This window comes from Onychomys torridus, chromosome 5, assembly GCF_903995425.1.
Source record: "Onychomys torridus chromosome 5, mOncTor1.1, whole genome shotgun sequence".
NCBI classification, from domain to species: Eukaryota; Metazoa; Chordata; class Mammalia; order Rodentia; family Cricetidae; genus Onychomys; species Onychomys torridus.
In genome coordinates this window covers 13,405,121-13,418,357 of record NC_050447.1, presented here as the reverse complement: position 1 = coordinate 13,418,357, position 13,237 = coordinate 13,405,121, and the positions used below count along the sequence as shown (strand labels likewise).

The window sequence follows — 13,237 nt, the reverse complement described above, 5'->3', positions numbered from 1 at the left end:
GGTGGTTTCTTATAAAATAATGCATTTTGGGCAAGAATATCCAGAAGAGATTGGGGTCAGTTTCCAAGCCTCATATGAGGGGACAGGGAAGTGAAGTCTTATCACCAGTGATGCTAATCTTTATTGTTTGGTTAAGGAGTCTGTTAATAAAATTACTTGTTTTTCCTTTGCTATTGTATATTGAATAGAAATACTCAGATATTGTGCAAGTTTTCACTCCACATTACTTCTAACAATGGTTCTTGCCTGCAGCTATTGCTGTATTTTCTCAGTGATCATTTTCTGTTTTCATCAGTCTATCTATTCTTATTAATTAGATTCTGCCTTAAGGGAGAGTCCCTCTCTCCCATTCACTGATCTCTATCAGCTTTATAATCTATTACTATTATTTGTGTTTTTCTTCTACACAAATAAGCAGGTACACATTTGGAAAAAACAAAACCTCATCTCAGTTTGGGTCCCTGAGCCTCTTTCAGTTTCTCCAGGGTCTACCTGCACACTCTGTCACATTTTGAGATGTTTTTTGCTTTCTGGCACAAAGATACTCCTGGCTCATCTTGCTTTTTTTTTTCTGCCTCCCTCTGAAATCAACCATTTCTCCAAGAAGGGCTGATTCTTTTCCTCATGGTGTTTAGAATGCATCTGTTTCAGGTTTGCTCATTACAGTGGTAGTTTCACTACTCCTGAGCCATCTCAGTAGACAGAACTAGAAACACATGGATGTATATGCACAAACACAGATCCATGTTCACTTCTGTCTGGTGTAAAATTATGACTTCATATTGGTTTGTCAATCCAATCAACCTACCTTTCCCCCCTTTATTGCAATGGCCACTAACAGTGAGGCATCTCCTTTTCAGTCATAATACACTTACTCATTCGGACGCTAGTGACTAAGCATTGGTGAGAAGCATGCTTTAACAGCAGGCAGCACTTATGTGGGCTTTTGCTTATTTGGTCTTTCAGTGTCCAGCACAGTAAAGCTTTCGACACAGACTCTGGCTTTGTTACTCCCCTCAGTGTAGCGTCCTCGCCAGTGTGAGCTGGTCCATTTGGTGGTTTCCGCTCTACTCTGGGCTCCTCCACACATGAACTGACTTAATATAGTACTTAATTCTGGGTGCATGCAACACCCCTACCGCTTAGGAGGAAGTGTTCCAGGCAGAGGTCAGCTGGGGGAAGGCTTATATGGTGCTCAACTGTTCTCCTGTATCAGCTTCACCATGTCCCACCTGCTCTCCTCCTCCTGAAAGCATGAATCACCTCAGCTTCTGACTTATTCTTCCTGAACGTCTTCTACTTAAATGAACACATACATTTTTAGGAATAACAACTGACATTCTTTTACACTTTGCTGTTTCATTTTTCAATATATCTTAGAATTCCATTCTTCAAGGGTGCACAGCACTCTGTTGTATGGCATACCACATTTTGTCCCAATCATTTCTTGTGTATGGACATTTAGGTTATAGAAATACTAAAATTTTCAATTATAAGCAATGATTTATTCAATGATCTTATGCACACACATTTTCATGTTGTTGGAAACATCTTCAAAGTAGATTAGTAAAAGGACCTTGGTTGAAGGAAAGAGTTCTTAGATGTCAGATTCCACCAGGAAGGGCTGTAGCTCCAGCTACATAAGCAGTTTGTTCTCTCCACAGCCTTGGCAAATGCTCACTACATGTTCTAACTCAGGTCCTGAGACAGGTAGGAGGTCTCTTGGCATGCCCCAGACATAGCTCTAATTATATATCAATATGAGCATCTTTTAAAATAGTCAAAGGCCACTTTTAATTTATTGCACATATTGTTCGTGTTCCTTTCCATTTTCATCATGGTTGGGGTGGTTATCTGTCAGTTATTAAGAATTTTTAGATACTAACTCTTCAGAGCATGTTTGGGTCAAGTTTTTTGGTTTTCTATGGTGATATTTTATTTGTACTAAAATGTGATTTTATTTGTATGTTAATAAATAAAGTTCCGGGGGGGGGGGGGTCAGAGCTAATAGCAAGCCATAGCAGAAGCTGGGCGGTGGTGGCACACACCTTTAATCCCAGCACTTGGGAGGCAGAGCTAGGCAGATCTCTGTGTGTTCAAGGACACAGCCAGCATGGAGACACACACCTTTAATCTCAATACCAACCATAGAAGACCTGGAGGTCTGTACAGACAGGCAGTGATGCAGTGATGAGGTCATGGTTGGGTTTACAACCAATGAGAAGGCAGAACAGAAAGTCAATAAAAGGACAGACACACAGGAAGTAGGCCTCTTGCTGAGGGGAAGGACAGCAGTGGCAGTGAAGGGTAAGAAAGGGTTTTAGCTCTTAGCTACTACTCTGACCTCTAACTAGGCATATGGCTCTGTGTTTCTTATTTTATAAGACTGTTCATCTACAGTTTTCTTTTGACATTATCTTTGCCATGAAAATGTTATTTATAACTTGATAAGCTTTATTAGTTGTTCTTATCCTACCCTCAGGTTAAATCATACTTAAGGCCTTCACCACTCCAAGGTTAAAGAGACATTCACCAATGTCGTCTTCTCTGACCTGTGCTTTACATGCAAACCTGTTATTTAGAACTGGTTGTGGTGAGTCACAAGTATCTGATTTTACTCTTTGTGCAAACAGTGATCCAGTTGCAGAAAGTATTTATTTTAAAAGTCCATTGGTGATCCAGTGACTTGTGATGGCAATGTTACCACGAAGCAAGTTCATAATGTGTATTTATTGAAGGTTCACTCTGGCCCCTTTTTTCTCTCCAGTGGGCCTGTTTATGTACTAGTACCACATTGTTTTAGTCACAGAAGCTACTTGACATGCTTCAAAACCACGGGAGAAAGCTGTTCTTCTGTGTCTGTCAGTTCTTCTCTCGTGTTAGTTTTTCCACATAAAGCTCAGCAAACAGCTCTTGGGATGTCACTGGGATGCTTCTACATTCACAACTGACATTCTATAATGTTAACTGGTCTATAACAAGGAAACTCACTCGTTTGTTCAAATATATTGTTATAAAAGCCAGCAAGGCATATATATCTGTAATCACATATATACATATATGTATGTAATAAACAAACACACATACATACACACAGACACACTTTAATAGACTACCTCTACTGTAGATAGTGCAGTTAGAATCTTCTAGGCATATAACTTCTTCATCTTGAGGAAGCTAGACACAAGTACACTAAATAAGTACTTGCCTAAAAAATTACACTATTGCTCATTCTGGAATTTTAAAAAACAACTTAAATTCAAGGCAATCCACAAATACTTGTTTTGTTCTTATCCTCTTCTAAGTTAAATATATGAAAGGGTTTATCTCTGATGCTCATAGTCTACATAGGGAGACAAAATCAGATAGCACATCTACATACTGTTACCAAACCCAATCTCTTTTGCTGAAGTACTAGGAGGAGATGCCATGTACTACAAAGCTCCAGAAAGGAAACTTAATCAAAGTTGTATAAAACATTAAATATTGCACAGAATAATCAAAAATGGGAAAGTGGTATAAACTATACCTGGAAAAAATATAAAGTGCAAATCGACACAGAATCATAAATCCAGACATTGATACATTTGTGTCTATGCTGTCTGGCTGGGAAGGTGGCCTCATATTCGGCTGAGCCTCCTCCTGGTCCAGCTGGCCTGGTACTCACTACAAAGCCAAACAATCCTTTTGGTTCACCACTGTAAGAGCTGGAGTTATAGGTGTACACCACCACGCCTGACCTCTGAATTTTCCTATTAATGTTGCACTAATTTCTCATCCTTATCAGCTAGAAATGAAGATGTTTCTGTGTCTGAGTGTCTCTGGGTGACAGAAGCCTCTACTTACCGTCCACTCTGCTGAGGCTGGAGGATGTCTAGCAGCAATTGTTTAACTTCACTGGGTGAGAGCTGATACAAGTCCACAGCCGGCTTATGGCCACCACGGATCTGTAGCTCATACTCCATGGCATGGATGATCCACCTGAACAAGAACAAAGGACTCTTCACATGAAATCACCTCATGCTGCTTTCGACAGCACCCTTCACAGCCCTGACACACCCAGAGCTGAAGGAAGCAAAGGTCATTTAAAGTTCCTGGATCATTGATATTTCTTCCATCCAGAGTGTCCCTGATCAGAATCTTAAGGGTGCTTCTGAACATGTAATTGGTTGTAAGACATGAGGAAAGCTAAGTACTTAGAGTCTTTCCAGCTCAGACTCACTGTTGCCGTGTCATAGTTATGTATGCAAATGGCCGCCACAAGACACATGCCAAACAAATGGCACATACACAATCCATCTCAAGAAAGGGCCAAGACATGTTACAAACGTTCTCTTCCTGGGAACACAAGAGTAATGATGATTTCTAAAAGTACCATTTTTTTAACCTCATAAATCATTGACTTGGAGTTTGTGGGAACAGAGAAGTGCCTGTGTTTGGAATAGAAGGAACAGTGAACTGCAACTTAACTATAGCAGGATGTTAGAGGAGTCAGTCACTGTCTTTCTCTGTTCCCTTGAAGAACAATCCACTTGGCTACTGTGTGCACAGAGGTGAAAACTTGAGGATATAGTCAAAGGATTCAGTCCTTCTTTCTGCCAAAGCTGGTTTTCAAAACAATGGTGACACTCCTTTGTGGCAAAACTTTAAGGTCTCAGTGCACATAAGGGAGAAAAACCTTAAACTACCCAGGTGAGCCAGAGTGGAGCCGACAAGGTCCCTGTGTGCTGGGCCAGGCCACAGGCCAGATCAAGAGTCTCCGATCTGTGACTTTCAATCTCTTTGGTCTGAATGCACTGACATCATGGTGCAATGGCCAGGCCACACCCAGAAGACAGTAGTTCACAGCAGCTTCCCACCTCCAGCTCTTTCTTCCCCTCTTCCTTGATCTTCCCTAAACCTCTGGGTATTTCTTTAAATCATCTGAAAATTGAACTCAGCTTATCTATCTGGTAAAAAGTAGAATTTCTTGACTTGTTCATCTCCTGTATTAGAGACTCTACTTGCCAAAATAGTATACAAAGACAACAGTCACAAGAACACAGTCATTTTGGATACTTTGATGTTAAAATAACCTTATGAAATAAGCACTTCAGTTCAAAAACAAAACAAAACAACAACAAAACCTCTCAAGGGACCTAAGCTTTTCTTTTTTATAGTCTACATAGCTTTAACTTAAAGTTACTTATAATTCTACTTTATTTCCCTCTCATTTAATGCTAAATTTTATATTTGTAGTATCCTAGAGTAATGGCCCATTACTGGGCCATGCAGTGGAAAATCTGTACTCTGGTCTCTTAGAAAGAATGGAATAAAAACAAACACAGACTGGAAGGTTCTCTTCTAGACCATGTGACTGTAGAGATATACTATAACCACCAAGTGTGGCCTTGCTTTACAGAAGAGGCAGGATGTCTTTGGGGGATAGCAACTGGCTGTATGATAACAGCACTGTGATTAAGAAATCATGCTAGGGCCGGGCGGTGGTGGCGCATGCCTTTAATCCCAGTACTCAGGAGGCAGAGCCAGGCGGATCTCTGTGAGTTCAAGGCCAGCCTGTGCTACCAAGTGAGTTCCAGGAAAGGTGCAAAGCTACACAGAGAAACCCTGTCTTGAAAAAAAAAACAAAAAAAAAAAACCAAAACAAAAAAAAAATCATGAAAGTTGAACAGTGGTACACACAGTACTTCTGGTCTTAGGAGGTGGAGGCAGGAGGATCCTGACTGAAGCAAGTCTGGGCTATATGGTAAGACCATGAATCAAACCAAAACAAAAAACAAACTACCAACTAAATGAACAACAACAGAACGCCCCTCCTTTTTTAAAATTTATGTTTGAGTCAGAGTCAGAGGTTGGCATTGAACAAGCTGGCATTGACCTTGTGGTAATCCTTCTGTCTGTCTCAGTCTCCCATGTGCTTGGATTATAGGTATAAACCACCATGCCTGACTACAAACCCTTTTAAAAGGAGTATATCTACTTTCTAAGATACTCAGGAATGAATGTCAAAACATTCAGGAACTTGCTTAGAACACAACAGAATATAACAGTGTGACAGATATGATGACTGCCACACTCACATGTGTAAGCGGCACACTGGATTTTATTCAGGTGAAAAGAAAAATGAAACTCTGAAATTCTGAGGAAAATGGGCATTACTGGGAAATACACCAAGTGAAGTATCCCCAGGCCCAGATAGCCAAATGCAACATGACTGCTCTCATTTGCAGAGCCTACATTTGAACTCCGAGACTAGTATGTTTAACTTGTAGTGTCTTTAGAGGTCAGGAAGCTAAAAAAGGGTCAACAGAGAGGGGGCTTAAGGAAGGGAGACAGAAGAACACACACACAGAATATGAAAGGGGTTGGGGGATGGAGAGGTTTAAGCAAGGACAGGATATGGAAATAGGGGAGAGGAGAGGCTGAAGGGAAAGATTAACCAAAACTAAGTATTATGAAAATGCCCTATGTGAACTTTTTATTTTAGAGTAAGTTGATTAGTTTAAAAAATTTGAACAGGAGCACCCTGCATGGATGGATATTGCTCTTCTCCGAGGCCACAGGTCACTGAATGAAAACCCCAGTGTCAGATGTGGTTTTACACCCTGTGAGTTCTCGGTCAGAATGCCCCAGAGGCTTCCAAAATAACACAGGCTATTGTCCCTGCTCCTGGTCATCCACCAGAGCTAGATGGCAGGACCCACTGCTGGAGATGATCCACACTTCAGTTGCAGGACACAGAGAAATCATCCTGGGACTAAGCTCCAAGTCTCTGCTTTCCTGACTGGCATTCATAATGCCTGAGGTATTATGGAGGCTCCTGGAGAAGAAAAGACATCAGTAATCCCACACAGCAGTGGATTCCATGGCTACAACACCAACCTGCCAGGCAAGATGTGCCCACTGGTACACTGTGGCATGACTACTGAGGAAATGGGTACCAAAGTACTTTTGGATTGCATATGAGGCCTGCTTCACTTGAGGAAAGCCGTATCTGCTACTGTAAACCTGGTCAAGAGCTGTGATAGTTTGAATGTAATTAGCTCCCAGTGCTCACAGAGAATGGCACTATTAAGAGGTGTGGCCTTGCTGGAGTAGGTGTGGCCTTGCTGGAGTAGGTGTGGCCTTGCTGGAGTAGGTGTGTCTCAGTTTACTTCCTATTGTCTGTGGATCAAGATGTAGAACCGTCAGCTATCTTCTACTGGAATGTCTCCCTCCAGGCTCCCATGCTTCCAGCCATGATGATAATGGACTAAATCTCTGAAACTGTAAGCCAGCTCCAATTAAATATTTCCCTTTATAAGAGTTGCCATGGTCATGGTGTCTCTTCACAGCAATAGAAATCCTAAGACACAAGTTGGTAACAGGGAGTAGGGTATTGCTGTGACAGGCCGGACCATGTTTTTGTTTGGAGGGATAGAGACTGTCGGACTGTGGATTAGGAGAGCAGTTTTATGCTTTGAATAGGGCTTAATGGGCCATCCTAGTAGAAACACAGAAGATAGTGGTGCTGAGGGTGATTTGAACTCTGAGGGCCTGGCTCAAGGGGTTTCAGGGAAGAATGTTAGGATGTGGCCTAGAGATCAGCCTTGTGATATTTTGGTTAAAAAAAAAAAAATGTGGTTACTTTTTGCCCTTGTCTGAAAAATTTGCCTGAGGATAAATTGAAGAGTTTTGGACGAGTTCCATTGGCAAAGGAAATCTCAAAACTTCCTAGTATTGACTCGCTTGTGTGCTTATTACTGGTCCCTCTTATACAGATTTATAATGAAAAGGAGCAAGCTGAGAAAGGAAAAGTACAAAATGTACAATTTGAAGATAAAAGGAGAACCAGAAAGTGGAATGGAACTAAGCCTTGTGTTCAAGATGATAAACAGATTAAGAAAAGGAATAAAGGGAGTGCTTACCTCATGGCAAGTTCCCACTCAGCTAAGTTTCCAATTTATGGAAAGGAATTAAAGACAAACAGAGCAGGGTGTGGCAGTGCATGTCTTTAATCCCAGCACTCAGAATGCAGAGGCAGGAGTATCTCCGAGTTTGAGGCCAGTCTTGTCTACAGAGTGATTTCCAAGGCAGCCAAGCTTAGGCAGTAAAAGTAACCAAGGAAAACAGAAAGCTTGTGAAGATATACATAAATGAAGGGCCATGTTCCAGCCCCAGCAAGCAGCAGAATTTGTTAGCTTCGGCCACATGGTTCTGGTTTTTCTGATAGAAGAAAGGGGCTATGGACTATTACTCCTTAACTAAGGAAAGCTGCTGAGGCCAGGCATGTGTGAGGGGTGTTCCTTAATGGAGGCCTAGAGAGGTCACTGTGTGAAGCTATGAAGGTGAAGTCAGGATTGCCTTGGAGAACTCAAGATGTTGGAGATGCCAGAGCTGTGAGATACCTGTTGAGGAAAGCTGCTAACAGGGAGTGGAACCAGCCCAAGAGAGAGAAGTGTGTTGCAGTCAACAAAGCTGAAAGGAGTTGGAGATCTGAAGAGTGTTTGACATCAGACATAGAGATGCAGAGTTTAGAGTTTGTCCAGATGGTTTTCAGTCCTATTTTGGTCCTGTATTTCCTCACTGTGCTCCCTTCCCTATGTTTTGGAACAGTGATGTATATACTGTGCCATTATGTGTCGGAAGTATGTGATCTGTTTTTTTTTTTTTTTTAATTTTGATTTTATAGGGCATTACAGTTAAGAGATTGCATTAATCTCAGAAGAAACTTGGAATTTTGGACTTTTAAATGTTGTGACTGTGAGAGACTATAGAGACTTTTGAAACTGGACTAAATGCATTTTGCATTATGATACTGTTTCAAGCCTATGAAGGCCAGAGAGTGGAATGTGGCAGTTTGAATGTAACTGGCCCCCATAAACTCATAGATAGTGGCACAATTAGGAGGAGTGGCCTTTTGGAGTAGGTGTGGCACTGTTGGAGGAAGTGTGTCTCAGTTCACTTCCTGCTGCCTGTGGATCAAAATGTAGGACTCTCAGCTCCTTCTCCAGCACTATGTCTGCTTGCATGCTGCCATGGTTCCCACCATGATGATAATGGACTAGACCTCTGAACTATAAGCCATTCCCAATTAAAAACTCCAGTGACACAATGAAAACTAAAACAATAACCAAAATCTATCACTTACCAACTGTGCCCCACTGTTGAGCTACTTTTCAAATAGGATATTACTATTCCTCAAATAACTTACTATACTGCAGAATAAATAAGGCCACATATATTTAAAAAGGTCTTTTGAAAGTCTAAAGAATCACAAAAATGTTAATAAAGGCTAATTTCTTTATATTGTTAAAATTTTGGAAAGACTAAAATAAAAACAGAAAACAACATTACATATAAAGTACTACAGAAGGTGTCAGAGACTCAAGGAAAGCAAATTACCCAGCAGTGACACTGTGAAAGTCAGGAGATTGAGACCCAGTGTCATTATAACAATCAAATGCCAATTGGAAAGAAATAATCATGGCGAAAATCAAGAGACATTTTTGTTCAAGACTAGTAATAGTTAAAAGGTCCACAGGTGATTCTACTTCTGGCCTTCATTCTCACTGCCAAGGTCACAAACGATGTGACAATTCCAGTAATAAAAGCATTTAATTCCCAAAATGGGGGAAAGAAAGAAATGTGGGAGGTCAAGAGAATGATGGTTATCCTTGGACTGCTGTCTGAAGAACTAGAGACACGTCTAATTTGCCAATAAGCAAATGAGAAAGTGGCAGACACACACGACTGACTGATCAACCTTCAAACATTTCACAGTTGGCTGGCGGATAACAATGTCCTCCCACAGGACCGCCGGAGGACTACTCCAGAACTGTCCGATAACAGGACAACCCTCTGAAAAACGCTCCTCTGGTGAGTGAAGTAAGAACACCATTTTAAGTATCAGTATTTTATTTAATAGCCTGGCTTCCTTCATCAAGGGGTGACAGTGAAAAAAGTGCAGGTAACTGACACTGCTTAAAATTTACAGCTGACACTTTCTGATAACACAAGCCACAAAATCAGAGTCCTGATCCTGGGCAAGAAAAAATTTTAGCAATTATTTTCATATTATCTCAAGAGAATAAAGACTGATATCTGTGGTTCAACAATGTAATGAATGACTGTCCACATAATCAGCTTCCTAAACCATGCTATTCACTAAGCTGTAACACTATCCCTTCCAAATCCTTGTCTTGAACCCCTGGCCATAGTGGGAGCATATGCGGAGTCAGGGCCTTTGGAAAGACTAGGGTTAGTTGAGGTCGAGGCAAAACCAATAGAGATCAGCTGTCCACAGGGAGTCTCTTCACCAGAGCCAAACCAGCTAATATCAGGACCTCAAACTCCAGAGACTATAAAATGACTATTTGAGTCACCTTACCCGTGAGATTTTACTATGGCAGCCCAAGATGTCTAAGATGCCATGGAACAGGAAGTGGTGAAGTTTCAAGGGAGGACTTTTAGCTTGGCTGACACTAACACAGGAAGTATGACAGTTTGATGAAGCAACTGAGCCTCCAGTTACAGAACTGGAACACCATGGCTCACCCCCTTGTCCCAAACCTCATCAACATAATAGAGGTGGGACAGCTGTCACCCCACTTTCTCATCCCCCATCAAATGTCCTTCAACACAACGGTATCAAAATGAAACTAATGAACTTGGGGCTGTAGTTACCAACTCTCTTCTGTATTGCTCCAGCAATGCTGAAGTCTGTATCTTCGACACTAGTGGCCTTCTCTGAGCACCAAATATGTGATCTACAGAGGCCGTCTTGGGCATCAGACAGGATTCATCTGGGTCATAGTTGCTTATAGAATGCCAAGACAACAAGACAGGCAGAGCTGAGAAAGGCCTGATAGCACACATCCCCAGGGGTTTCTCCTATTAAAGCCTGACTGACAGGCCTACAGTGGAAAACAGTTGATTGCAGGTCTTTACAGTAATGGCCTGTCAGGAACTTCATCTATTTCAACATGAAAGCTGGCACACAAATCAATGATGAGACAGCAAATCAAATCATTATAAGGTTGGAGTAGCATTCCTGTGAGCAGGCTGATTCTGCTCACAGTAAAGTTGAAGACACTGGCAGGATTAGCCTTGGAGAGAGAAGAAAAAAACACTGGGCTCCTGGTTTAAAGAGCAGCTGGGGCATGTGTGATGCAAATCAAGACCTTGGAAAAGACTCAGCAAGGTGAAAGCATAGATGAAAGTGTAGGCAGCCTGTGGGAACTGAGGATAAGAAGTAACATGATTAAATCACGTGCATATAGTCCACTAGTGAGTGCAGGCATCTCAAGAAGAATATGAGATAGAAATCTGACCAGTTAATGTCTAATTATAACTAACACTAAAAGAAAATAATAATTGAAATAATTCAGACAAGAATGCCCACCTAAGATGCTGTCATCACTAAAGAATTAAAAAAAAAATCAAAACTACTTTCTCTTAATCTCCCAACTTAAAAACAATATTACAGTAATGAATATCTTAGAAGCAGCTATAGGTTCAACAGTTCACAAACAATTTAGCCTTCAAAAACTGTGAATAATTTGTTCACCAATTTTTAGCCAATTAAAAATGTTTCAGGGACTGATTCAAGCTAACCTTTCATATAGAAACATATGGAATATGTGTTTGCTCCTGTCAGTAGGCAACCATTCAAGGTGTGCTAGGGGGCGGGGTGGGGGTGGGGGGCTGGGGGGGGGGGGTTGGGGTGTCATCTTAAGAAGTAGAGATCTTAGTAAAAACTTACTAAGTATGAGGTAAATATAAGAAGACTATGCAAAGAGACAAACGTGTAAACTGGAATCCCAGGAGGGAAAAGCCACCAGTGTGAAGACTCTGGCAGACAAAAAAACGTGTAATCTGGAGTCCTAGGGAGGAAAATGTCACCCATTCTGAAGACTCTGGCCGGGCCATGGATCAAAACTTCCTGACAAGGACAGTGAGACCTAGCAGAACTCCCTGATATAGACAGTGAGACCTTGAAGAACCCCTGATATGGACAGTGAGACCTAGCAGAACTCCCTGATGTGGATAGTTAGACATTGCAGATCCAAAGCCAGACGATCTTGCTACGCACTGTCCATGGCTGTTCCTCTCACCCTCTTTAGAACCCATTCTTGTTGTTATTGTTTTTGTTCTGAGACAGAGTCTCACTGTGTACCTCTAGCTGGCCTTGAATTCACAGAGATCTGACTGCCTTTGCCTCCACAAGTGCCACCACACCCAGCTTTGGCCTCCTGCTACGGGCCACAGGAATATAAGAACCCAGCTGGTTATGGCAAAGTCACTACCTGAAGGGATCAAGAAAGCCAAATACCAAGGAGCATTTGGTGTTACTTGGCTTGTTATAGATCAGCTGTGTTCTGTTATGAAAATCATGCATGCCTTCATAGTTTTCCCAATTGACTTTTCCCTAAAAGGGCTAACAGTGTGGACTGATCACTCTCTGGACATACACATTCCAGGTATTTGGAGAACAGCCTCAGGAAAGGCTTCCCTCCCTCAGGCTCATCTGCTTTTCCCTTTTTAGTACTGGAATCAGATAGCTCCCTTAGCCACATTCAAGGACAAACAGAAATTAACAGTTCAGACCACCACACGCTAGTCTCCTGATTACAGGTAAATTCCACGCAGAGACACCGCCTAGGTCAGGTGGACCTTAAGTAATAGCTTCTCACAATTTAGCTCAGACCCTACTTTCCTACAGCCTTACTAACTTTATAGATCCCTAACTTCTTACCTAACCACCCTAGGAATGTAGATTGAGCACATAAATTTCTTTTCTTTCTTTCTTTCTTTCTTTTTTTTTTTGTTTGTTTGTTTGTTTGTTTTTGTTTTTTTGAGACAGGGTTTCTCTGTAGTTTTGGAGCCTGTCCTGGACTAGCTCTGTAGACCAGGCTGGCCTCAAACTCACAGAGATCCACCTGCCTCTGCCTCCTAAGTGCTGGGATTACAGGTGTACGCCACCACCGCCCAGCTTTCCCTTTTTAATATACTAACGGATCATTAGTTCTCTGTTGACCTCCTCCTTTAACCACTCCCTTTTCAGATTGTAAAAGAAAGCCTGACAGTCACTGCCACAGAAAAGTTCTTAGCTGCCTTTATGACCTTACAGGAATTCAGGTCTGGTGACCTGGCAGGAGGGGGAGGTTTGCAACTGCTTGGCTATGTAATTGTAAAGCTGAGACTGTGGGGGATAAAGAAAGTGGACTAACAAGCTTTGCTTGCATAGGCTGATTTG

At 41.7% G+C, this 13,237-nt stretch overlaps 1 protein-coding gene across 1 annotated transcript in view; it reads right to left on the bottom strand.

Moving 5' to 3' along the window:
• Window positions 1-13,237, bottom strand: part of Phkb (phosphorylase kinase regulatory subunit beta) — a 209,129-nt gene that overhangs the window by 15,118 nt on the left and 180,774 nt on the right. Inside the window, exon 28 of the mRNA XM_036187637.1 lies at window positions 3,847-3,981. Coding sequence (XP_036043530.1) covers window positions 3,847-3,981 — 135 coding nt within the window. The remainder of the gene's footprint in view (window positions 1-3,846; window positions 3,982-13,237) is intronic.